The 27,299-nt window shown below is 40.6% G+C and overlaps 2 protein-coding genes across 5 annotated transcripts in view; one reads left to right on the forward strand and one right to left on the reverse strand.

Moving 5' to 3' along the window:
- Positions 1-7,630, reverse strand: part of CASP7 (caspase 7) — a 30,138-nt gene extending 22,508 nt beyond the window's left edge. Inside the window, exons 1-3 of one of the 2 annotated variants that reach the window (XM_054035814.1) lie at positions 7,496-7,630; positions 3,624-3,697; positions 2,945-3,060 (exon numbers count right to left, since the gene is read on the reverse strand). In XM_054035814.1, the coding sequence (XP_053891789.1) occupies positions 2,945-3,060; positions 3,624-3,626 (119 nt within the window). In that variant the 5' untranslated portion in view covers positions 3,627-3,697; positions 7,496-7,630. Of the gene's footprint in view, positions 1-2,944; positions 3,061-3,623; positions 3,698-7,495 lie in introns of those variants that run through there. The other variant, XM_054035815.1, reaches the window with a different exon arrangement.
- A 3,361-nt stretch (positions 7,631-10,991) lies between these two features.
- Positions 10,992-27,299, forward strand: part of NRAP (nebulin related anchoring protein) — a 62,996-nt gene continuing 46,688 nt past the window's right edge. For all 3 annotated transcript variants that reach the window (XM_054033978.1, XM_054033980.1, XM_054033979.1), the window contains exons 1-10: positions 10,992-11,230; positions 11,596-11,690; positions 12,496-12,583; positions 16,639-16,743; positions 18,355-18,459; positions 19,291-19,398; positions 20,699-20,803; positions 21,131-21,238; positions 22,972-23,076; positions 25,609-25,713. In XM_054033978.1, coding sequence (XP_053889953.1) covers positions 11,159-11,230; positions 11,596-11,690; positions 12,496-12,583; positions 16,639-16,743; positions 18,355-18,459; positions 19,291-19,398; positions 20,699-20,803; positions 21,131-21,238; positions 22,972-23,076; positions 25,609-25,713 — 996 coding nt within the window. In that variant the 5' untranslated portion in view covers positions 10,992-11,158. The remainder of the gene's footprint in view (positions 11,231-11,595; positions 11,691-12,495; positions 12,584-16,638; positions 16,744-18,354; positions 18,460-19,290; positions 19,399-20,698; positions 20,804-21,130; positions 21,239-22,971; positions 23,077-25,608; positions 25,714-27,299) is intronic.

Here is a 27,299-nt window from a genome sequence, read left to right on the forward strand (position 1 = left end):
CCCCGCTCCCTGGCTGGAGCGCCGGAGCGAAGCAAGCCCCAGACCCCGCACCCCAACAGGACCTTGAGGGCCGGATTAAAACGGCTGGTGGGCTGGATCCGGCCTGCGGGCCGTAGTTTGCCCACCCTGATTTAAGGGGTGCACTTGAGGGGGTCTAAGCCTGGAAGCTGTTACAGTAACTTAAGAGTTCTTAAATAGATACTTATTTATATACTAGATAACGCTTTCCAACTGAGGTCTGATTTACACTAAAGTGTAAAATGCCTTAGGTCGACCTAACTATGCCAGTATACACACTACAGCCTAGTGCCCTGCTACACTGACATAACTCCACCACCACTAGAGGCGTAGGGTTTATGTTGGTGTAGTGAGGGCAACACAGTGTCCCTGCAGACACTGCCTTACTTACACCTACTGGCCGTCATTCTTGCCAATACCATGGTTCCCCTGGTGCCGGCTCCCCAGGGGAGCACGGCAGCTGACCAGACTCTGGGTGCGGATGTCCCCACTGGAAGCCTGGCTGACCCATAGCTCTCAGCTTCCTGCTCCCCACCAGGAATGGGGCAGCCGCACCAGGCTTCTTAGCACCCCGCCAGGAACGTGGCAGCCAACCAGACACTGGACACGGATTTTAAAAAAATTTAAAATGCCTTGTTACTATTTGGGGTAACATCTTTGAAATTCCAAGTGATGCTTAAGTGCATGAAAGATAAGATATTAAAGCATCCTGTGGAGAAATGAGAATTTTTTACAAAGAGATAAAGGCATATAAAAGTATTACAATATCACACAAAGCAGATGAGAAAAATGTGATATGTATTTTTGTTTCCAAAGATCACATGAAGAATGCACATACATTTTTCAAATTATCAGCCAAATTTTCTCTTAACCATTAACTTTTCACACTTTTATTGTCATCAAGTTTGCCATGCAGTACCTTGCGATTTCTGCTCAGCAAAATAAAAACCATATCAATTGCTCATACAACTGTGATTCTCTATATGACAGAGTGATCACTCTCTGGTGATTTTTTTTTAACCAACAAAAACGATATTAGCCTGCCATCTAGTGGTAATGAAACAAAACAAAAAAGCAGGTGATTTTTAACAAATCAGCTTGTTTCCTAAAATGGTAATAAATCTAGAAAGCTTTTCAAAAAGATGAAACATACAGAATTAAATTCCCCTAACTGGAAGAAAAGAAGAGAAAAATTGCCATGTTGCAATCAATAGCTGACCCTGGGCCACTTGGCATGTGTCTAAGGCAGAGGTCCACAACTGGATTGACAGCATCACAGATTTGCTGTGGAAAAGCCACAGAATGGAAATTGTTTCTTATCAGATCGGCAACAATTTATGCTGTGGTCTGCATCATAAGTTTTACTGCACTGAGAGAAATACACCATACTGGCATAGATTTTCAACTACTTCTGTTCTCGACTCTAGGGCTGCATGGAACTGAATCCCCAAGCTGCAGCCAGAGGGGTTAACAGGAGCTGCAAAGTTCTTTTCCCTTCTGCATGGCTTGCAATTCACTTTCTATGGTGTATCACAGTTCTGTTCCCTTCTACTTTAGAACAAAGAGGTGCCTTGTTAACAGCACCAAGTTAACTGTTTTCCTTTCGTGCCCACATATGTACTTTAGCAATAATAAACTGAGTGCATAACAAATATTTCCTTGAAAGTACTGACCACCTGGTAGGAAAAGTTGATGGCAAGAACAAAGCCAACGACCATTAAATACAACCAAAATTAGCCACCAGGAAATATCTCATACTGAGGTGTTACTGGGTTGTAATGTTAGCTTGTAGACTAGAGCATGGTCCTGGCAGACAAGACACTTAGATTCTATGCCCTGCTCTGACTTACTGTATGTGGCCTTTAACTTTGAGACTCTGGCTTTAAGGTAGAACAAATGTCCAGAAATATTTTTTTAAGAGTGATATAGTTTCAATTTGTAGATTCAAGGTATTCCCAAAGAATGGATGCCTGGTACAGTAGCTAGTCAGACTGCTCAAATAATTTCTCAACACACAATGGTCTTCATTAACAAGAGGTAAACTGTAAGCAATTTAGCATAAGGATGGAAATCGACTATTTCCCCTTAGAACACACAAGCTATTATGCTGTTAAAACAAGTTTAATTAATTTTAAATGAATAAGCCTTTTAAAAAAGTTTTGTCAGGTTCTGGAAGTGAAATGTTACATCCTCCATTTTATATCTGCAGAAATTGTGAGGTTGTGGTTATAATAATAATAATAATAATGCTGTACTCAAAATATTTAGGAAATTGATTATAATACTTAGCCTTTCTATTGGGTCTTCCCCCAAAGAACCTCAAAGTGCTTTATGTTGATTGACTGAGCCTCACAAAACACTCAAATAAGAAAATGGAGGCAGAGAAATTAATGGACTTGCCTAAGCTCACACTGTCTGTGGCAAGAAGAAAACTCAGATCATCTGACTCATAGGCTTGTGCTTTAACCCTTTGATCAGACTCTCTGTTCAAGAAAGAAAGAAAGCCAGGCCACATATAGATTTAAAAACAACACTGTAACCATCCATGTTTGAAAAATAACCACAAAGAATTATTATTATTTAATAAAACCTAAAATTAAGCCAACTAGGAATTTCCAAGATTTTCATCTTTGAAATCATGGGAGTACAGTAAAAGTGAAGAATCAGCATCATGCATCGTGGTCAGTTTCTCCTTCCCATACAGTCATGCACTGTCTGGATAGAGAAATACTTTCAATGGATATGAGGTGTATAAATTCATAAGCAGCACTGACAGAATTTAATTTTTTAAATCCTGACAAAGTTTTTATGGCATATTTAAGATTTTTTCTAGCAGTATTTGTTCACTTTTGGGGCAAAGATGATCTGGGATTCATTCCATTGCAAATAGCCTGAAATGTAAAAATAAAATAAAAACTAGGCTTACTTTTCAAACCAGGAGAGTCTGGAACTTCTGTCTGGCCTTGCATCCACCGTATCACCTTGATCTCCACGTTGGTCTTCATCCTGTGCGGTCACAGGACCGGATTGATTTCCTTCCATCTATGCACACAGAATAAAACAGAGAACTAGAATACAAGTGTCCTTCAAGGAGTGCTACCATTTTTTTAAACACTTCTGTAAATAAAAAGCCTAATAACCCCCCCCAGTCATTACACCAAATACATTTGGGGCTAATTATCAGTCTGCTATGTTGCGTGATGTTTCATAGGCTAGGGCCTGGTCTATGCTGGGGGGGTTGGGAGGAGAAAGGGGGGATTGAGCTAAGTTATGCAACTTCAGTGGTGAGTCGACTGCTGCCGCTCCCCCGTCGACTCTGCCTGAGCCTCTCGCGGCAGTGGAGTACAGGAGTCAACGGGAGAGCGCTCGGGGATCGATTTATCGTGTCGAGACTAGATGCGATAAATCGATCCCGGTGGGCAGTGTAGACATACCCTAGGAGTAGCCATGGTTTTTTGGATCCTGCATCAATCTGATACTACATGTATTCAACCACTGCTGTTACATTTTTTATCATAATTATTAAAATTGACTTTAAAAATCTGTCCATAAACTGCAGCTAAGATCAAAAATAAAAATACATTTCTAGTGAAAAGTCCTCATACCATGCTTTCAAGATGCTTTGTAATCCTGTCAGTGTGGACCAAAACCAGTATGTTGGAAAGGCAGCACTAAAAATCTGAAATCAAAATATTTATGTTATTCCATTGAAGTTATAATCCAATTTGAAGATACCCTGAAAACTCAAAAATAACAATTTTGCTTTTTCTAGAGACAAGTTTGGTGAGGTAATATCTTTTATTGGTCCAACTTCTGTTGATGAGAGAAACAAGCTTTCTAGCTTACATGGAGCTCTTCTTCAGACTTCAAACTAACTAGTTTCCCAGACCTGAAGAAGAGCTTTGTGTAAGTTCAAAAATTTCTCTCTCTCTCCAAAAGAAGTTAGTCCAATAACAGATATTACCTCACTCAGTCTCTCTAACATTCTGGAACCAACATGGCTACAACAACATACAATAATGGAAGATTTCAATTTTTCTCACATACATACATATATATCCAATTGTGTTTGGTGGAAAAGTACAATGATGTGACTCATGGATGTAGATCAGTCTTAATTTTGAATGTCACTACTTCTCTCTACTTCATACGTTATGTGTTTTATATTTTCCTAAGATTAGTATGTTTTTTAAAAAAGTAAAGAAAGTTATGCTCAGAAATTAAAAAGCATATTACTCTTCTAAGATTTCGTAGCAGCTCCTTAGGCAAATTATGGCACTTGGGACAAATTCTGCTTTCAGTCACTCCAATGTAAATTCAGAGTAACTTCACTAAAGTCAGTGGAGTTGTTTCAGAATTACACCAGTGTAACTGAAAGCAATCATTTCCCCTGTATAAGAAAAAACATACTATTTACCAGGTGAAAAGGTTTTTTTTAATTACAGTATTCAATGGAGAGCAGAACAGTTGATGCTTGCCCCATTCCTGCAAACAATTGCTGATTAAAGTAGTCCTTACTCATGCATGTCCTATCAAACTCATCAAGTGATAGATTAGAAACACGGACTGTCAGATTAGATACCAGTGGATTGTAGGACTATGCAAACAGATATTAGATAGGTTGTGTGGACATTGATCTGAATACTGTGTACCAACCCCAGTGCAGGCTGAAAGTAAAAGGGAAAGTTGTTTTCAGCCTCAGCAGATTTTAATTTGATTTCATTGGGAATACTCACAGTTCATAAAGGACTAGGGATAAGTCTGATGATATTTAATATGTTTCTTGTGATCTGGAAAAGGACATGAACTCTGAGGTGCTGGAATTTGTAAATTACACAAGATTATTTAGGGAAGACAAGGAATTTCAAAAGGAACCCAATACAGATAGGTGAATGAAAGCATGAAAGAAAATGAGTATTAATAAATGCAAAATAATGCACAAATAGAAGGAATAATTTGTACTACCTATGGGAATTGCGGGATTCTAAATGAACTGTTAGCCTCTCATGGGTGTGATTTTTTTTTTTTAAACTAAAATAGTTACACCAGTGCAATGCCTAGTGTGGAGGCAGTTATACCAGTATAATGTTATCTTATAGCAATATAGCTTATTCCCTTTCCTGTACAGGAATAGACAGTGGCATAAAACGCCTTTATACCAATAGAACTGCATTCCCACGTAGACAAGGCCTAAGGCGGCGGGGGTGGGGGGGAGGAGGAGGAAGGGAAGAATCTCTGGGGCTAAAAGAAGAGGAAAAGAAAGGGATAAAACATTGAAGATTGGAGGAAGACTCAGACACTGGAAGTGGAGGGTCAGATGCTAGGAGGAAGCAGGGGGTTAGAAAGTGTGTCCAGAAATGGGGGAAGGAGGATTAAGCTCAGGGGTGCATAGGAAGGAGGACAGGATCAGACTCTGGGGCCAGGGAGAAAAAGGAGCTTAGAGGGGGTTAGCTGCTAGTGGTCTGAAGGGAAGGAGGAGGACAGGGTCAGATTCCTGGGGACAGGGAAAAGGGACAGATGATGTTGGAAGATGGGGTCCAGGAGCTGGGGTGGCAGAAGGAGGGTTAGAGGTAGGGTTGCCACCTCTGAAGTACAAAGTACAGGATGATCCTGAGCCCATAAGACAGGACATCTGGCATGGTGTACTGAGTCCCCTTACAGATATGCCAGGACAAAAATGGGGCAATCAATGGTTACAGGGTGGGCTTAAGTGCTGGGAAGAGAGCGGGTGGGGGTGGAAGGTGGTGTATAGACTTAAAGGGTCAGGCATGAGGTGGAAAAAGTGGGGTTAGAGCTGAGGTCTGAAGTCTGATATGGGAAGGGAGAGGAGAGAACTGGAGAAGAGGTTAGAGGGATCTGACAGGAGGCAGAACATGGGATTAAGCCGGTAGGGGCAGATACTGGGGAAGGAGGGAATAGGATCGGGGAGGGGTGGGAGGACAGGGTTAGAGAGTATCAGGCATGGGGGGTAGAGGATAGAGGGGAGGCCAGGAAGGGGGTAGACCAGTGGTTCTCAAACTATTGTACTGGTGACCCCTTTCACATAGCAAGCCTTTGAGTGCAACCCCCTTCCCCCCCTATAAATTAATAACACCTGTTTATATATTTAACACCATTACAAATGCTGGAGGCAAAGCGGGATTTGGGGTGAAGGCTGACAGCTAGTGACCCCCTGAGGGGTACCGACCCCCAGTTTGAGAACCCCTCCCTGGGGTAGACAGAATGGGTTAGCGGATCAGGCAGGGGGAATTGGGTGTTGGAGCTGGGTCAGGTGGTGGGGAGAGGGTCAAGCTGGGAACAGGGGTGGCAGGAGGTTTGAGGGGAGGGTGAGGTAAGGGGTGGGTGGAAGGAAGGAAGGGAGGACAAGGGGGATGGAGCTGGGGTCCGGTACTGGGGAGAGGGTCAGGCTGGGAACAGGGGAGGCAGGAGGTTTGTGGGAAGGGTGAGTGGAAGGAAGGGGGGACAAGGGGGATGGAGCTGGGGTCAGGTACGGGGGAGAGGGTCAGTCTGGGAACAGGGGTGGCAGGAGGTTTGAGTGGAGGGTGAGGTAAGAGGTGGGTGGAAGGAAGGGGGGACAAGGGGATGGAGCTGGGGTCAGGTACTGGGGAGAGGGTCAGGCTGGGAACGGGAGGCAGGAGGTTTGAGGGGAGGGTGAGGTAAAGGGTGGAAGGAAGGAAGGGGAGACAAGGGGGATGGAGCTGGGGTCAGGTACTGGGGAGAGGGTCAGGCTGGGAACTGGTTTGTGGGAAGGGGGAAGGAAGGAAGGAAGGAAAGGGAGACAAGGGGGATGCAGCTGGGGTCAGGTACTGGGGAGAGGGTCAGGCTGGGAACGGGAGGCAGGAGGTTTGAGGGGAGGGTCTGGGAACTGGTTTGTGGGAAGGGTGAGGTAAGGGGTGGAAGGAAGGAAGGGGAGACAAGGGGGATGGAGCTGGGGTCCGGTACTGGGGAGAGGGTCAGGCTGGGAACTGGGGAGGCAGGAGGTTTGAGGGGAGGGTCTGGGAACTGGTTTGTGGGAAGGGTGAGGTAAGGGGTGGAAGGAAGGAAGGGGAGACAAGGGGGATGCAGCTGGGGTCAGGTACTGGGGAGAGGGTCAGGCTGGGAACAGGGGTGGCAGGAGGTTTGAGGGGAGGGTGAGGTAAGGGGTGGGTGGAAGGAAGGAAGGAAGGAAGGAAGGAAGGAAGGGGAGACAAGGGGGATGCAGCTGGGGTCAGGTACTGGGGAGAGGGTCAGGCTGGGCACAGAGGTGGCAGGAGGTTTGAGGGAAGGGTGAGGTAAGGGGTGGGTGGAAGGAAGGAAGGAAGGAAGGAAGGGGAGACAAGGGGGATGGAGCTGGGGTCCGGAACGGGGGAGAGGAGCAGCCCGGCTGGGAGCAGGGGTGGGAGAAGGGGATCGGAGAGCCGGACACGCCCCGGAGGAGGAAGGGGTCAGACGGGGATAGTTGCGGGGCGGGGGGCACTCGCCTAGCCAGGGCACTGACCTTGCACCGCCCTCCCCTGTGTCTGCCCCGGTCCCGGTCCCGGTCCCGTCAGCGCGGTGCTCTGGGACCGCACGGGGCAAAGCGAAAGGAAAAGTGACGGGACCCAGGCGAGACCCGCCCGCTGCCGGGCGGGCAGCTGCGGCCGCTCTTCCGGCTCAGGGGCAGATCCGAGCCCCGCCTCCCAGGCTGCGGCCCCCTATGCCGCCCCCGAGGGGCAGGGGGTGGGGACCGAACTCCTGACGCCCCCCCTAGCGCGAGAAGGGGCGGGGCGAAGCTCCCCACACCTGCCCCCCATCACCCCAATGGGGAGCCCTGCGCCCCGCAGACCCTCCTCGGGGGCAGAATTTGGTGCGGAAATTTGCCACCTTCTCGCTATTTTGCGGCATTGGAGCCCTGAAAAGGGAATCTTCTAAAATCTCGTTGCCCTTTTGCCAACCCCCAGCCTTCAAAATCCTGTGTCCAGCCACCCAAAATCCTGAGCTTGGTTTAACAATCATGAGGGGGAGGGGTTGAAAAAAAAAACCAAATCCATAGTCCCTTGGAGTTTCTTTTTCATTCCCTTCTGGTTTCTTAACAATTAGGGTGTGAACACAGTATTGCCAAGTCCAAATGTTCGGCAATCAGGAGTCTGGCCCTAAAAGTCATGAGAGTGGCTTACAAATCATGAAGTGTCTTTAAAATAATAAGTGTGTGTGTGGGGGAGTATTTCTCTTCTAGCTTTTGAATCTTTGAGCTGTGTTTGCTTCATGTGTTCAAGTGTTTCTCTACAACCATGAGGGTTAGAAACCTATTTCTTTTTTAAATGAAAGCTGAGAGTCTCATGGTTCCAGTAGATGGGCCTTTTAGAAGAACTAAAAATTTTGTAACTGACTGAACTAACTCCTTATGACTGCTGGGGTCTTAACAGGTCACTGTGTAAGCTCAAAAGCTTATCTTTCTCACCAACAGAAGGTCAAATAAAAGAGACTTACCTCACTGACCTTATCTTTCTAAAATGTGTGAGACCCCCAATAAAATCAACACTGCATTTAGGTCACATTTTTAAGGTTTTCTCCATACCTGCAATACCTGAAATATTTCTTTTTAAAGCTGAGCTTCTCATGTATTCATATGACTTCATGAGCTAGGGTTTTAGAAAGACCCCAAATACCACAAGACTTGTGATAAAATCACAAAACTTGGTAACACCCTCTTCTAAAAGCAAGGCCGTTGTTGCTAGGAAACAGGTTTGGTTTTACTTGGAACAGCTAAATTTTTGTTTCTAATAAGCATGGTTTTTGTTCAAATCCTTTTTCATTTGGTAAAATTCACATAGCTAAGCAATTTTTTTCTACAGTAAAGGACCCACTGCCAGATGATTACAAAGTAAAATGTGTACCCTGCAGAATAAATTACAGTGGTAAAATAATTTAAAACCCCTGTGACATGCATAGATCTGCAGGTGCAACCCACATTGCAGGATCAAAGCCTTAAATGGTTAAAAATTGATTATCTAGATAAAAAATCCTAGATGCACAGCATAATCTGTATCCCTGATTTTAACATGCAGGTGTGAAAACTTGGTGACCTTACACCAAAACAGAAGGGCAATGAAGTCAACAAATAGAGAGCAGCACCCCTCTAAGGAACTCCAACAAGAACTGGAAATGCCAGACTGGACCCAGTCCTGTTTCATTCTTCCAATTCTAGGCCACTGTTTAAAAGTAGTTAAAACATTTATTTTTATTTATTCTTATAATTTTTACTTCAACCCCATCCATGGCTTTGGCTGCTTTCGCAGTAATTAAAAATACATAATATGAATATAAGCAACATCATTGCTGCAATGGCCATTGTCATCTCCTCTCCTGGATAGAAGAACCTCAAGTGAGTTATTTAATAATATTATTATATTAGATTTTCTAGCTGTGATGTAACTAGGGCTATTATCTTGGCTCCAGTAGACTTTCCTCATCATTCCAACGTATTCAGCATGCAGCAGCTTAGGTGATTATGGCCTTTTACCATCCTACTGCATTATACCCAGGAACCCAACAGAGCCAATCCCAAATGTACTGTCCTCTTAATCTTTTGTGTACCTGATATACTCTGGGTATAAGAACTCAACTCTCAATCCTTGACTTCAGTGGGAGCAGTATTGAGACCAAAGGGCTCATCCTGTTAATATTTAGTACCAAGCACAGGCCCTAATCCTGTGAAGACTTACACATAGTCAACAGGACTATTCACAGTGCTTAAAATTAACCACATGAGTAAGTCTTTGTACAGTTGGGGCCATAGTGCTTACTACTGCGTCTCTTCAGAGCAGGGACTTTGTCAACTCCATTTTCTATGCCGTGCTAGTACGCTGTTAGCATTCAGTAAACGTAATAAGTTAAGCAGAGTTGGGTATCAGCAGGAATTGGATAGGAGGCTTCCTTATAGTACCTAACTGCTAAGGAGAGTGGTGTTGGGAATTCAATAGATTGTAGTTTACTCTAGAGGAAAGTACCTAGCAATGTCCCATTGTTAAGGGACACTGCTGTTGGAAGTTCTGTAATTCAGGTGAGATGTAAAACTTAGGTCCTGACCACTTGCAGTTGTGAAAAATTTCATGGTATCTTTTGAAGGGGAGGATTGGTAACCTCCAGTGTTAGGAGTCAGGTTTCAGAGTAGCAGCCGTGTTAGTCTGTATCCGCAAAAAGAAGAACAGGAGTACTTGTGGCACCTTAGAGACTAACAAAACAGTTTACCTATTCACATTATTCCATAGTTCCATTTGGATGAGGCATTTTTCACTTTCTGATCTACACTGCTCTGCTGATGCGGTACATTATTAAATAGCTGCTTTGTGACTGCTCTTTTGTGGTTGATAGGCCAAGTGTCCCGTTTGTTAATGTTTGGAATTCTTTGAAATAAAAGGCTTCCCCCAACCGCATGTGGGGCCTCCCTGTATCTCAATGGCAGAAGCAATAGGAGGAGGAGAGGGGCAGAGAATGGGCTTGGTATTGGCTTTGCCTCCCCACAGCCCACCAAGTGCAGGTGAGTTGGGTTAAGGGGAAGTAATTTGCTATGGTCTGCGATGTAGCAGGAGCAAATGGGGAGCACAGAAGAAATTGTGAATCTCTGAGTTAACGTTTCTTCCCTGAACTTCTGGGGTGGCACAGCTACCTTACACAGGGCTGTTCCTAAAGGGACAGACTATCCCGTAGTGAGCTCATATACCCCACATGGAGGTGACCAGCTACCTACTAATTTGATAATGGTACTGTTGATACCATTAGCTCCATCCTGGGATTATGACAGCTAGCATTAAACTGCAAAGCCTAGAAACTGAATGACCAGTTTCTATCATTCATATGAACATGATTCTTTTCTATGAGTTCACTCTTCTATTTAGAGAAAGATGTCACTGAGAGCTCCCCTTCTGTACGTACTTACCCAGTTGCCAAAATAACCCCTCTTAGTAACTGGCAGCTTTAAAAGCCAGCCAGCAGCTGACTTCAAAGCAGAAGGTCAGCAAAAGGGAGTGAGAACTTCGATTCAGAACTTTAATGTGATCCTGGACTGCAGAGCAAAAGGGCTTGATTGGGCTGTTTGGAGTGTGTTACATACGGACTGGAAAGTCTTCAAACCTTTTGTGTATATATAGATATATATATTCTTCACTCTGTTGATTTCAAGATGAATGTGCAGCCTTGTGCTAGATGCGGCTTTGGGGTTTACTCTGCTGAGAAGATTAACTGTATAGATCAGGTCAGTAGACATTCTCTATCTTGGTCATTTTGAACGTTAATAAACATATGCATTGGTACTTTACTTTTGGGCCTAATCCTGCTTCCATTGAAGACACTGCCAAAGCCCCCCAGACTATACATTCTTTATTCCTACTGGATTTCAGAACTGAGATGAACTTCATTATAAAAGTTTGTTGGAACAAAATTAAAAAGAACAAATTCGAAATGACAATAGATCTATTTAGTACATGTTCATTCACACAGTGGGAAATGGTTATTAATTATATGGATAGAAGGGATCAATATTGCTGTTTAAAATCACTAGAATAATACAATATGAAATACAAGTAACTTTCACTATATTTTTATCTTTTGGAATTCTAGACATGGCACAAAGCCTGTTTTCACTGTGAAGTCTGCAAGATGATGCTAACTGTAAATAACTTTATCAGCTATCAGAAAAAGCCTTACTGTCAAGCGTAAGTGTGTTTCCTTATAAAAAAATAATCATGGTGTAAAATTTAAGTTACCATAATTCATTAGAAGAGTATGTTTGGGACAGATTCTGGTCTCACATATTGTGGTGTGAAACCAGAATAACTCTACTGATTTAGTTGGTGTTGGTCTTGGTTTGAGCAGGGGATTGGACTAGATGACATCCTGAGGTCTCGTCCAACCCTAATATTTTATGATTCCATGATACTTCAGTGGAATTACTCTGGATTAATATGGGCAGCACTGGCAGATGAGATGAGAATCTGACCTCATATGTAACATTTCCACATTTGTCATGTCGTCTTGTGGCTTAAAAGACACCAAAATAAGTGTCATTTGAAGTATTTAGAAAAGTAAACTATTGTGACTATACTATGATTTCTGTATCGGCGATTAAGAGTTAACAAGATGTGAATTCACTTAGTAGCCAGAAAAATATGTAAAATGCAGATTTTAGAGGGAGGGTTTTTTTCTGAAAGTTTTTTATTTCATAATGATCAATTCCTGTCAAATTTGTCATTTGAAAGGAAGAGATGACAGTTGTTTTTTATTCTATTATTCTCTTTTGTTATTAGAAACACAGCATTGATATGATATGATCATTAAAATTAATTTAGTTGTAGGCACCTACTTCATAAAACAATAACTTGTGTGTAACCCAATAGTCATGTTGGGGTGGGGGACAGGTTTGTTCAGTGTTTTTAAGAAATATCAAACTAAAAAGAAAACCTATCTTTTTGGTGGTCAATAACATACATTTCTAATTTCCCATTACACTTTCTTTTGTAGCCATAACCCAAAAAACAACACATTCACAAGCATATATGAGACACCAGTAAATATAAATGTGAAGAAACAATCAGAAGCAGTAAGTGAGGTAAGAAGCTTTAGGAACAAGTGTGTTTTATATTCAGATGTATTTTATGTTTAAAAAAGACACCATTGTAGTCATGTATTCTGTTCTAGAAATGTTCTAAAACACACAGTCCAGACAGAAACTCCTTCTCCTCTCCCATGGTCTCTTTGAGAGTATTAAAAGTTTGTATCCAGGTTTGGATCAGAATTTTGCAAATGGGCTCATAATGGGCCACAACAATCAAATACACCCATACTTAAGGGGTTTGAAATCCAGATTTGGATTCAAATTTCCCAGTTTGATCCCATCTGTAGCTTGGTTATGCTGGTATATAGAATTGGTACAATTGTCCCTTAGAAATATATCAATTTTATGTAGAGGACGACACATTTTGTAACATTTGTTATAAATATTTCAGTGAATGCTGGAGCTGGTGGGAAAATTTTGAAATTTAGACAAAATGAGGGAAAATGTCTAAAATTTTATATGCAGTGTTGTTGTAGATGAGTCGGTCCTAGGATATTAGAGAGACAAGGTGGATGAGGTAATTTTGTGGAATATTTTTTTCCTTTTTTCAACAAGAAATTTTTTTCCATCTCTGGTGAATTTGTATCCTATGTGTTCAGTATTCATTTTAAAAAGAGGAATAATGTATTGTCCCTGTTCAACTCTACAATGGAGAAACAAGGTGGGTGAGGTAACATCTTTCATGGAACCAACTTCCATTGGTGGGAGAGACAAGCTTTTGAGCTTACGCAGAACTCTTCTTCATGTCTGGGAAATGTATTCAGGGTGTCACAACTAAATACAGGGCGGAACAGATTGTTTAGTGTAAGTAGTTAACACATATTACATGTATTCTAGACCTGAAGAAGAGTTCTGCATAAGCTCAAAAGCTTGTCTCTCTCACCAACAGAAATTGGTCCAATAAAAGATGTTACCTCATCTGTGTTATCACTCTACAAGGCTACAACACTTCAGACAGCTCTATATTATAAGGCCTTTGAGTTCCATTGCAAAGAAAGAGAGCAAAACAATAGTTTTGTCAGTATCACTAGGAAACCCCAAGGTAGAATTATAGCCTTACTTCTTGTACATTTGGGGCCTCACAGTCCTTACTCAGGCAACGAATCGATTTAATATTATTGGGAATCTTCCTGATTGAGAAGGGCAGGCTCAGTGTGTAAAGGGATACTTATCTAATATTCTAAGTGGCAGTGCTCACAGAAAATTGCTAGGAATGCTGAACAAAGCTGTGTAAACTTGATAGTGTCAGTCATGTGGGTTCATGAAGACATTTTCTTAAACTTTTTATCGCTTGTTTTGAATTCTGAGTTCAAATGAATCTGAAAACACTAAGCAAAACTTGACTGAAATCCCCAAGTCTTTGATACCAAGCCACAAAGTAGCTTCAGTTTTATTATAATCTGTACCCAGGAGGGTTTTCAAGCATCTTATGAACTTGGGCTGAGATTTATAAAAAATACAAAGTCAGGTTTTGCATGGTTTTGTTTTGAGAACATTTTTACTGAAATATTATGGGTGCATTGGATTTTCTTGTATCTGTATCTGTATCAAAGGCTGTTGTGCTCCTGAAAAACACTGGGGGAGCTCAAAGTCTTTTTGTTTGATGGCATTCTTTCCTGTCTTGTGGTGTTTTCCTCCAAAGACATTAGTTTCAATTTTGTATTTCTGGTAACTTTAACATTAGAAAAGTACATAGTAAGATTGCAAATAACCACTGGTAACTGGCCCATTTCCATATGTAATGTTGCTTTATTGACTTTAGTCCCCTTTGATACTATAAAAACTACTACTATTATTATTATATATAGTAAGCATAAACAGTGTGTTCATACATGATTTCACATCCTACTAAAAATTCTCTGTAAATAAGTTGTATTATTTAAATTATTGCACACACTCTTCATATTTTCTCTGCTTTAAGGACAATGCAGGCATCATACATTTAGCAGCATTCATCATACGTTGCACTTTTTCTCCCATTTTTCTTGCACGCCATTTTTATGCATCAGGTTTTTGCAATAACTCAGACACTCTTACAACAACAACCAGTATACTTCCTTTAAATTGCGTGTGACAGAGCTGGTCTGGAATGAGTCTGGGATTATTGCAGGTTCTATTTCTGTTTGCAGACTGTGATATGAGATCGCTGTTACTTCCAGTGTGTTTGTGTGTATATATACATGCAAGGCAAATTATAGTTCAGAGATCACTTTCCCTTCCTTTCTCACCTAGAGCAGCTCCTGTCCCTTTCAATCACATAGGGAATTTTGAACTCCAAAGGGGGGGTTGCTAAGTGTATTTAAGGGCCTGATTCTGCAGTCCTTACTCACTGAAAGTCCCCATTCACTTATATGGCAGTTTTTGGTCTAGAACTGCGTATGCTAAATGTATAAAAGAATTCTCACTTGAGCTGAAATGTTAATGATGTCAAGTAAAAAGCATATTCAACTGGTAAAATTGAATAAGCTTTTACTTGAGAACATTACATTACATTAGAGAACAAGGATGGTTTTGCTCTTAAGGCACTAAACTAGGACTCAAGATATGAGTGCAATTCATTGCTCTGCCACTGACTTCCTGTGAAACATCAGGGAGTCACTTAATCTATCTCTGCTGCTTCTCTTCAGCTGTAAAATGGAGATATTGATACATATTTTCAGCATTCTTCTGTCTTGTCTATTTAGATTGTAAGCTCTTCAGGGCAGCAGCTGTTTCTTATGTGCAGGTACAATACCTAGCACCGATAGCGCCCTGATCTCAGTTGGGGCTTCTAGGTGCTATTGCAAAACAAATACTAAATTATAATAAAGTGAAGACATGGAGCTCAATTTTGCCAATAATTTACATTTGTGCAACCTCACTGACTTCACTGAGGTTGCACAGGATAAAGGAGGTAGAATATTACCCACTGACTGATACACAGGACCAATGTTTCATAGTAACACTTGAACTGTATGTTCTGTGCAGATTTCTCTCTTGATTTCAGTTGTCATTGTATTACTGGTGTCTAAGAACCAAATTCTCTTCTCAGATTTTCATGGTAGGTTTCAACTCCAGTGTGCTGCTCCTCCTATATGTATAACTCCAGTGTCAGCAGAATATCTTAGTCAGAAGCCACTTATGTGGATCAGAGAACAGATGTTTGCACTAAGGGATAAATCTAACCTCCTTCTCCACCGATACCTTAGGCAGGGGTGGAAGGCACGCAGAATGCAGGTCTGTGCTCCTTGCATGGCACAGAGTCTAGTGCTTGTGTGGCCTTCCTGTATGGCAGTTGGTAGGTGGAGGATGGTTGATAAACAAAAGAATCGAAGTAGAGTTGGCAAGTAAAGGGGACTCTGGTGGGGTGGCAAGGAAGAAGAGAGTGCAGTGAGCAATGGTTTCTCAAAGGCCGCAGAGTTTGGGTTGTCTAGGCCTGTGTGTTTTGTAGGTCCTAACATAAAATGGCATGTCTCTATGGTCTGGCCTACACTAAAGGGGGGATAGATTTAAGTTGTGCAACTTCAGCTACGTGAATAACGTAGCTGAAGTTGAAGTACTTAGATCTACTCACCGCGGTGTCGTCACTGCAATAAGTCAACTGCTGATGCTCCCCCATCGACTTTGCCTGTGCCTCTCGCTCCGGTGGAGTACCGGAGTTGATGAGAGAGCGTTTGGCTGTCAATTTATTGCATCTGGACTGATCGCTGCCCGTCGATCTAGCGGGTAATGTAGACAAGCCCTATATCTGTATATCTTTAAAAATATATGGCTGGTTCCTCAGTTGATGAAAATTGGCATAGCTTTCAATGCCAGTCTACACCAGTTGAGGATCTGGTACATAGATACATACACAAAGTAGCAGAGGTGTGCATTTGTTCATAGCTTTATGATGTTAGGAAGTAAACAAAGTCTTGCACTGGTTTAAAATTATTCTCGCTGCAGTTTGCACTTACTATATAGTACTAAGTACCCAGGCATGTTCAGCACTTTCCCACCTTAAAATGATGGCCTCAGGCATCCATGATGCGAGAAAAACCTATACATAATGATGCCATTATTTTTTGTAGATTAAATATCGAGAAGAGGGGGAACGATTCAAATCGTTTTTTCACTGGGATGTGGCATCCAGAGATATGGAAGCAGCCCATAGAGTTCAACAGCTGGCCAGACAGGTTAGAGACATTCTTCAAGTACACATGTTCATGTGAGCAGCTAGTATGCAATCCACCAAGCATTGGCCTGGTATGAGCTACTGCCCCATGCTAAATGGGATGATTATTGCTGTGCTTTTATTCACCATATTTCAGTCATGAGAGTCCATTTATTATTATTTCCTTAATAGCTTGATTAACTTTCACTTGCTTTTCCAGGTAGCATATTTTAGTCATTAAAAAGAGGATAGCAAGAGTCAGGAGATTTGGATTCTATTCCTGACTCAGTCATGGAGTCATGCGTGAGCTTGGTCAAGTCACTTACCTTCTCTGTGCCTTTGTTTCCCTTTCTGAAAAATGGGTATAATCAGACTTGCCCATCTCTGTAAAACTTTCAGAGATCCTCAGATGAAAAGTGCTGTGTAAGTGCTAAGTATTATTATAATCCAACATTTGTCTTGCCACTTTTTCTATTTACTGCAAATATTGAATGAAATTCTGGCCCCATTAACGTCAATGGTAAAACTCCCATTGACTTCACTGCGGCCAAGATTTCACCCATTGTGTTTTGCTAGTGTTTTTTTTCTGCCTACCCCAGTTTCTCCTCTGACTTGATCCTGAAGTAGAGCCGTAATGCTGAATTTGTGACAGTATTAATTTTCAAGGTGAGTGTCGCAAACACAGGATCAGGGACAGGAAGAAAGTGGGCAGGGAGTTAGGAATCCCTGATTAAACTCATCTATGCAAGCTAGTAATAAAGGGAGAACAGAAAACTACTGCCCAAGATAACTATTTTTTTTTTTAAAGTTTTTTGCCAGTGTTAAAAAATAAATAAATCTCCCTTAACATAGAGACGGGAACAATAATAGAAAATGTAAAGGGCTAGCTCGATGATTTATTGGGCTATAGAACCATTCATCTTATTTTGGTGGTTCAGACCCATCCTACGTTAGTAATAAGTAAAATATGCTGCTTTTGAAATGGTCTAAGCCCATTATCACTCTTCTTGGCAGTCTCAGCAGACAGCCCAAATACTCACAAGTCTATAAATAACTGTCCTCTCGAGAAGATGTCCCTTTTGGCAGGGCAATCTGGATGCTGCCTGTGCAAGCAAATAGAGGACTTCACTTTTCAGAGCTTTCAATCTGGCACTTTTCACACTCTGGATTCTTATGAAATAAGTCTGACAAAAAAGCAAATATCAATCTTCAATTGCTGAATTTTCAGTTTTCAGATTTGCTTGCGCATTTAGCACAGATTTAGCACCAATAGTAATGCTGGTCTAGCAAATTCATTGCTGTCTGCATGATGTTTGGCGTTACTCAGCAAATGTTTTACTGGAGTTTTGGGAAATGGGCCCTAATTTCATATCACTTAAGCAAATCTTATGGAACGTGCTCAGAAATATTCTTTGATGTGGAAAGGGTCAGCACAAAATTCATGACACTTAAGATCCGCCTATGTTCTCCAAATGAGATTGAAGAGGAGCATAGACCTCATGCTTTCCCTCTGCACAGGAGTATGTTTCACCCATAATGAATGATAGTTTTCTTTTCCCTGCCTGGCAGATTAACTGTTCGGGTTTAAAAATGAGTAGACACATTTCCGCTGACTTAATCTTTCCTTTTTTAGAAAGCCTACCAAGCTGCATATGAGGAAAACAAATCCTGGTATTCTGGAACCATCCCAGATCCCGAAACGGTCAGGATAGCTCAGGCACAGAAGACTCTCGGTGATGTATGTGGGCTGACTTTTGCAATAACTTTATTTGTATGAGTTATAGTATTCTGAGGACTTTCCAGGTTAGAATAGCCAAACTTTCAATAACAAATTACAAAAGGAGACGGTGACATGCATTTACTGCTATGTTGAGAGAGCGTGTTGAGCCTTGTGAGCGCTCTCTATATATACCGTCAAGGTCACCTAACAGTGTTACTGTCAAGCTTAGAAATTATATTCAGTGGAACTACCATGAACTTCTGCAATTAAGATACACTTCAGCTACAGGAGAGTAACATCTTAAGTAACTTTGATTGTAGATGGAATCCAACATATTCTACATCTTCCAGTGGTGCTACCACCTATAGGCTGCACCCACAGTGGATTACACATCTTATTTTTTGTAGAGTAGACAAGGATCTATTGCCGTTCCATCAACCGGAAGTGAATGGAAATCAAACTTGGTATAAGAATTGAAGATCTGTGCCTACGCAAGGTGGTCTTTACTAAACTAGTGACTAATGTAAATATTTTGTTCGCAAAAATATTGAAGGAAAAGATTATAAACAGATTTTTTCATCTTTACGTAGGAAAGATTCCACTTTACATAGGAAATGTTCCTAAATTTTGAACTTATAAAATACATTTTCTTTTATGTGTCAATTATTTTAAAACTCTTTAAACGTGTAGCCAAACCGATGGGTCCTGTGATTTCCACTTTGGTTAAGTCCATTATAGGTTTTTAAAAGTCATCAGGATAATATAACCCAAAACAATTATAATGTGTGCATTAAAAGAGGTGGACAGAGGGTTTTTCTTTAACAAAATAAAAATTATATAATTTTCTAGTTGAAATACACAGAAGAATATGAACAACAGAAAGGCAAAGGCAGCTTTCCAGCCATGATGACTCCAGCTTACCAGATAGCTAAGAAAGCCACTCTGCTAAGCAGTGAAGTAAGTCCCAATTTGTGTGTGTCAAACTTATTGAAGTTCAGCGAAACTTGGATTTAAAACAGTTCATGTTAAAAGGTGCATTCCATAGCCAACGATAATTGTAAAATAACTCCTGTAAAAGTGAAAAAACCTTGAATGTGATACATTGACACAGGAGTCTCTAGCAAACTAGCTAGCCTTGGAAGAATGTCACAGATAACAAGTAGAGCTTGAAACTTGTCTGTTTCACCAACATAAGTTGGTCCAATAAAAGATGTTGCCTCACCCACCTTGTCTTTCATGTATAACAAGTGACAGTATGGGCATTTTCTAAGATCTATGGGACACTTATGACATCATGGCCATCTCAAATTTAAAAAAAAAATGAATCGCTGTACCATTCTATACCCTGTGAATTATTTACTCTTATTTTCCTTTTGTATTTTTATTCATTTATTTATCTACTTATTCTAACTTTTTCATCTCTCTTTCCCTTTTAGTATGTAAAATTATATACCAGTACACTAGTAAATTAATTTACCTAGAATTTACTTTAACTTATCTATGCACATAATGTACCATGTTATAAAAATAACAATCCAATCCAAAGAAATCCGGTGAAAATAAGAACCATACAAAGCATTTGAAAAATACTGCCGTGGCTTCCATGTATAGTATCAACCATTGCAATAATACAATTGTAAGCTTATAGGGGTTTGGGTCATTACTGAAGAATCTTGTAGTGATTTTACTGAAGAATATTGTTCACCCAAAACAAACACTTTGGACCATATCAAGCTGCTCCCACTGAGTTTGGAGTCTTTCCATTGACTTTAATAGGCATTGCACTGGGGCCTTAAAATGAAGACAGCTTACTATGTTGTAGATATCAGCATAACCACTCTTATTTTTTTTTCTATTTACCTGTATTAGTAAAGAGAGAATGCTGTATAAAGTACCAGAAAAAAATATTTTTTCCCCATAGTGCAGTTTTCTTTCATTGCCATAAAATGAACACCTTTGGCACTTGATAGATCCAGACAGGCTGAGTGAAATAATAGAACAATTAAACTAATGCACATAGTTTGATGAGTAAAATCAGAACACACTGTAGTGACAGCCACTTTTAGTCAGTAGTAGATACACCTGCCTTTGTATTTACAGCTGAGGGACTTATATTAAGAACAGAAAACTGTGAATAATTCATTAGCTGAAACAAAGGTCAGTTCTTCTGTTGCCTTTTCAAGCCTTATGGAAGGAAATACCCAGATATTTGCTAGTAAATAGTTTTAAAACGCATTTTATATCTTCTGTCTCCCAGGTGGCATATAAGCGAGGACATGAAGACAGAGTTTCCAGCTATACTACTGTTGTAGACACTCCAGATCTACTGCGCGCAAAGGCTGGAGAGAAGTTTATGAGTGATGTAAGCATAACAGGAGAGAACAGGCAACCTGTTTCAATCCTGAATAATCCCTAGAGCAGGCCTATCCTGAGTACAGAATGAGGCTGGGGTCTTTTGGGAAAATAGTATTTGATCATGTAATTAACGACTATACATACAAGGCTGTGAGGTGGTGAGGGATGATGGTGAATGAAGGTTGCGCAGGCAACCTTTACTCTGACATTTCCTGACTTTTGAGTGGTTGACTCTGCAACCTCAGTAATGTTCTTTTAAGGTAGCTTTTTTGTGTGTAGCAGATATAAATGTGCGCGATATACTTGTTCCTACATTATCTTGCTTTTTTTACAGCTGAAATACACAGGAGAATATGAACAGCAGAGAGGGAAAGGCAGCTTTCCTGCTATGATCACTCCAGCTTATCAGATAGCCAAGAAAGCTAATGAACTAGCCAGTGATGTAAGTATCAAATGCAATTCTTTTGAGGAAAAAATCCAACAGACTTAGGGCCAAATTCTTTTCTGGCAAAATCCCATCAGTGCCAGTGGAGTTACATCAGCAGAGAATGTGGCCTGTAGGATTTCAGGTAATTATTTTTGCATGGACAGGTCCTGTGTTATACACAAGGGAAAATAAGGCCATTATATTTTGAAAGCAATATTGTTAATCTCTGGGGGCAGAAGGCCCTGCCAAGCTGCACTTGGACACAGAGGAATGAGGGGCGTGGCCATAAGGAGCCACTTGTGACTCTCTGATCCCACTCTGCTCAGCTTTGGCATAAGTTAGAGGAGCAGCTCTAATTTATACCACAGGCACAAGGTCCCTCTTACAGGAGGATTGGTTTTAGCAGAGCTCTGCCCTTGCCCTTGCTCACCCCTGATTCCCTCTGCTTCCCTTTATGTTGGTGCAGGAGTGACCTTTGACTAAGAGGCACAAAGTGAACTAGAGAAACCAGTCTTTTGAGTATTAAGTATATATGTATAAATAAAATTAAATATGGAAAGCCTATTAAATGTATGTTGGCTCTGGACTGATATTATTTCAGAACCACCCCCCTCTCTTGCCATTCTCTTGGAGTATTATTGTGCATGGTGCCAAGCACTCTGGTGAGGGGCTGAATGCCCTGCATTCCTGCTGAAGTCATTTGGAGCTGAACTCACGTCGCAGCTCTAAGCACCTTTCAGGATTGACCCTCCATGGAGCAGTGTGAGCCTGGGATCTTTAGTGAATGTCATTTGTCTGCCTTTGCCTCAGTGCCACAATTACGTTTGTTGTGTACGTTTGTGTTGTTAAATGTGTACCAGCCCCACTGCCAGAAGCTGTGATGATTTTAAAAAAGCAGTTTCAAGGGACGATAACATTACCAGCCTCCTACGAGGCTAAATTAAATCATGTGTGTTCAAACTGACTCATTAGTATCAATTTTTACTCAGGCAGTGAAAGGAAATACGTATAGCATATTGTGCTAGCTACATGGAATGTAGCTTAAAACCAGAATGGAGAATTTTCTGGTTATTAATTCATCAGTGAAAGTCAAGAAGGACCCTTAGTCTTAAAGACAAAGGCAGATGAGTTCCAAACTATAAAACTTTATACACTGCCCTTGATCTGTGGAGGAACTCTTATTGGTGTAAAAAATCACCTGTGTAGGATAAAGGGCAAGCTTGCATATAGCTTGTAGGCATTATTTTGACTTCAATAGAGATATTGTAAATCTTGGGCCTGAACTTGAAAGCTGCTCACCTAAAGCTACCACTGGGCCTAGTGACATGCTAGTGATCAGCACCTCTCAGAATCAAGCCTTTTATTATTAAAAATAATTATTGGTGGGCAAATGATCCTGCAGTAGAGTGTGCAAAGCACATTGAGATCAGGTAGGATGAAAAGCACTATATAGAGACTCTGCACTTATGTGACTTATGTGTTTATTTTTAACCTTCTGGCACATCAGATGTTCGCCACTGCCAGATGTAGAATGCTATACTTAGCAAACTAATGATCTGAACTGATATAGCAAGTCCTATGTTCTTAAAATGTTATGAAATACAAGTAGAAAACTTGGCTTCTGAAGACTGGTTGCAGTGGAAATTTTTTGGCAAACCTTTATTATTAACATGTGCATGTGATTTATTATACGGCATGTATGTAACAGGCTGAACTCATCTGGCTTGATCTTCTTTTCTTTCTGTTAGGTGAGGTATCATCAAAGATATGAAAAAGAGATGAAGGGAAAAGCCAGCCATGCAACTGGAGCAGATGATGCTTTCACAAAAGAAAATATAGATCACTTTAGCCAGGTATGCAACAACTAAGAGATACCCGTGTACCCATGCTACAGCTGGTTGTTAATACTGCCAAATGCTTAGAGTTTACTAATGGCAATGAGATTTGCTGTCCCCTGTTGTAAACTTTGTTTTCCCATATGAGAAATCAAGACCTCAAGGGAAGAGCAGCCTGATAATACCATAGTCTGAGTACAGTAACTCCTCACTTCCTCGCTCGCTCCCTCCCTCCCAGAAAGTCCTAAGTGCCACCAAACAGCTGTTTGGTGGGGGGAAGTGCTGGGTGGGAGGGAGGAAGGAAGGGGGAGGAGGCGGAGAAGAGGAACTTGTGCAATGCTCCCTTGTAAAGTCAGCCAAACTATGCTATAAGGGAGCATTGCACAACTTTAAACGAGCATGTTCCCTAATGGAGCAACGATGTAACTTTGAAACAACGTTCACTGAGAGGACGTTAAGTGAGGAGTTACTGTATGTAAATGAGTGTGTACCATTGGCAGGGGACCATTTCAACCCTGGTCTTTATGGCTTCATCTTTGCTGTTTTTCCATTTGTTAGGAAATATAATTATTGTGGGCAATGCTAAAAAAATCCTAATATTCATTAACATTTAATATCATAATATTAACATTTCAGTTAAATTATGTCTGTCCCAGGGAAGTAATGGAACTCAGGGGTCCCAATCTCAGGAATTTATATTTCAGAGGATAATTATTATTTTCACATACTGTTCTTGTAGATAGTCAGACTTTGCTTTTTAATCAAAGTCTTCAGGTGAAAAGAGGTGCATGCTTTTACTGACTTAACATCTTCATAACATTAAACTTCCTCACTATTTTTACCCAAAACTGGCTTATTTGATAGATTCCCTAGAAGTGTGAACAACAAGCCACATTTGAAAAAGAAATCAGTTTAGCATATACAGTAGCAGAAATTTAAAATCACCATATACCTTCTAAACTAACAAAAGTTTCATTCAAAAAATAAAAGAATAAACAGGACATTCCTAATATTCCTGTACAAAGGTGGCTAATTTAAATGCTTGTGACCTTAAAACTAACTTTCGTATTTTCTTTGAGCATGGTGTTGAACCTTATATCACAAACGTTAAATTTGACTTGCTTTTTTTTAATCTCATTGGGTCAGATTCTGATTAATTTAATCTTATTCCACGAATAGTCCCACAGAAGTGAACAGACTATGTTTGCTTTAAGATACCACGTAATATGAATAATATTGGTTTCAGACTTGGAACAAGCATAGAAAATTTCAAGAAATTTGCTTGAGGAAGTTATGAAAAACAGAAATTAGAATGCAAGTTAGAATTCAGCTGGAAGAGTGGTATTTTAAAAGAGTGACAGTTTATTTTCATGGTTATTTTGGATTCTCTGTACATATTTATAGCACATTTTGGATATAGAATAGCTATAGATGTTGTTACCATATTACTGACAGACTTCACTGTAGTGTGACCCAACTTATCATGTGACATGTGATCTGACATAGCATGACCCTTTGCTGAGAGAAGTCATAGGAGAAATACTATGAATATTTGTAGCATTTACACTACTGCCATAGCAGGCATCCTCATTTCACCTGATCTGGCACATTACTACAAAAGATTTATACACCGTTACATGATCAGCACATACACGATATGGTTTCTAATGAGGAAATTGTTTTTTCTTTTGCTAAGATTGTTTAAAATAAAATATTTAACAATTTCTTTTTCACAAACCCTTAATATGTTTATGAAAAAGTTAAAAATAATCCTTTGGCTAAATGATTTTAAAGTTCAAAACAACCTTTTCTCTGTAAACCTGGCGTTAGTCCAAAAATGGTTCAATTATGTCCTGACAGAGGGATAACGTCCTGGATATTCTCATGCAATCTGAAAGCTAAAGAGATTTACTCATATGCTTTTGAGGGCAGAATCTGGTCTAAAGACACATTTCACTTCATAGTACTAATTCTAGAATAATAATAAATAATAATAAAAAAAGAGTGGGCACTGTTTTTGTTTTTTAAGGTATTTGCCACCATAATATCTGAGCACCACTCATTAATTAATTCATCCTCAAAACCCCCCTGTGAAGTTGAGAAGTATTACTGTACCCATGAGGACTACAGTCACAGAGATGTTGAGACTTGCACAGCATCACAGTGGGCATGTGATGCAGAGCCTGACTTGAACCAGATCTCCTGAGTGTCTTAACCATGAGACCCAGTCTTCTTTTCTTTTAGTTTTTGGCCTGGGAGAGTTGGGGTAAGATTTGGAGGTTATATTCATCTTCTCTGTACTGGAAGAATACCATCTTGAAAGTAGCTAAGTTACCCGTGCTTCCATTGCAACATAAATAAAGAGGCCATAGAGAAAGTTTACACTGTGGGTGATTAAATACATATATTCTAGTATGAAATGAACAAACTTTACAGATAAATGGAAGTAATGAACTATACATGCAAATTACAGAGACTGGGGAGCTTAGAAAAGTCATTAATAATCCACTTGCTCATATGTAATGAATAAACACCCTGAATTTTGTGCAGGATTATATGGATGAATATGAAGAGCACAGAGGGAAAGGAAGCTTTCCTGCTATGATCACTCCAGCTTATCAAAATGCCAAGAAAGCAAATGAACTGGCAAGTGACGTAAGTATAAAACATGAATAATCAATACAATACATGAACAATTAAAAGCAGCAGTTTGTTGAAGTAGTGCTTGGAAGCAGAATGCTAAAATTAAACTAGAAAAACAAACAATGACATTTCATTGCATTGCAGAGCACTAGAGGGCTTGGGGGATTGATGATGTCCGTTATCACCAATGCAAACTATGTATTTAGTAGTTATAGTTGTGAGATTTGCTACAGTAACTCCCATAGTGAGTAAATATAGCTTGAATGATCTGAACAGTTTCTAGTTTTTTTTATTATGTTGTAGTATATCTTTAGTACAAAGCAATTGACACTGAGACAAGAGAACATAGTATCCCATAACTTGTACTAATGACTGGGAGAATATAAAGAAACTAAGACCTCCTATGCAGTATAGTTACAGCTGTGTCAGTCCCAGGATATTAGAGAGACAAGGTAGATGAGTTTTATTGGAACAACTTCTGCTGGTGAGAGGGACAAGCTTTCGAGCCACACACAGTTCTTTCCTTTCCCACATCTGAAGAAGAGCTCTATGTGGCTCGAAAGTTGTCTCTCTCACCTACAGAAGTGGGTCCAATAAAAGATATTACCTCACCCACCTTGTCTCTCTAAGACCTCCTGTGACTGTGGCCTATTTCAATGACAAATCCAGTAATGACCAATTTAAGAATGACTATTTAATCTTCCCTGATTAAAGATGCCATTGTAACAGGTCTCCAATGTGCTAAAAATCAAAATTATATTTCCTAATTGGCAATTGTTATGAGGGTTGGTTTTATGGTTTTCTTTTTGCTGTATGAGGAGGGTGAACATATCGTAGTATAAGGCAATTAATTTTTTTTTAAAGTCTGAGAAACTGAACACAGACACCAAAATCAAATATGAACAATCATAACATTTCAGCACACTCTAAAATATCTTTTGTTTCATAACTTACGGGGTAGAATTTCAAAGTTAGGCATTTGTGATTGCATGAGGTGAGGAGCCTGTCTGTGTACATGTGAAAATGAATTGATTTGTGTGCAGAAGTTAGGCAAAGCACAAATATAAACATCCAGACCCAGGGGTAGAATCCTGATCATATTTAAGTCAGTGGTAGAACTCCGAATCCAAATTGGCACCTCCTTCACCTCCCTCCTTTTTAAAATAGGGGGGGAAGGGGCGAGGGCAAGGCAGGCTCAGCGGAGGGGGCAGGGCCAGTGAACACCCCCCAGCACATTGGAAAGTTGGTGCCTGTAGCTCCAGCCCCAGAGTTCATAGAATCATAGCATATCAAGGTTGGAAGGGACCTCAGGAGGTCATCTAGTCCAACCACCTGCTCAAAGCAGGACCAATCCCCAACTGGCCTCAAGGATTGAACTCACAACCCAGGGTTTAACAGGCCAATGCTCAAACCACTGAGCTATCCCTCCCCCGTGAGTTGGTACCTCTACAAGGAGCCACATATTAACTACTGAAGAGCCACATTTGGCTCCGGAGCCACAGATTGGGCACTCCTGCTCTAGTGAATACTTAGTAACCATCTATAATTCTCTGACTGGCATCTTAACATTAGACTACTGAGAATTGAATTCGTGAATA

The sequence above is a fragment of the Malaclemys terrapin genome, chromosome 7 (assembly GCF_027887155.1).
Source record: "Malaclemys terrapin pileata isolate rMalTer1 chromosome 7, rMalTer1.hap1, whole genome shotgun sequence".
Classification (NCBI taxonomy): Eukaryota; Metazoa; Chordata; order Testudines; family Emydidae; genus Malaclemys; species Malaclemys terrapin.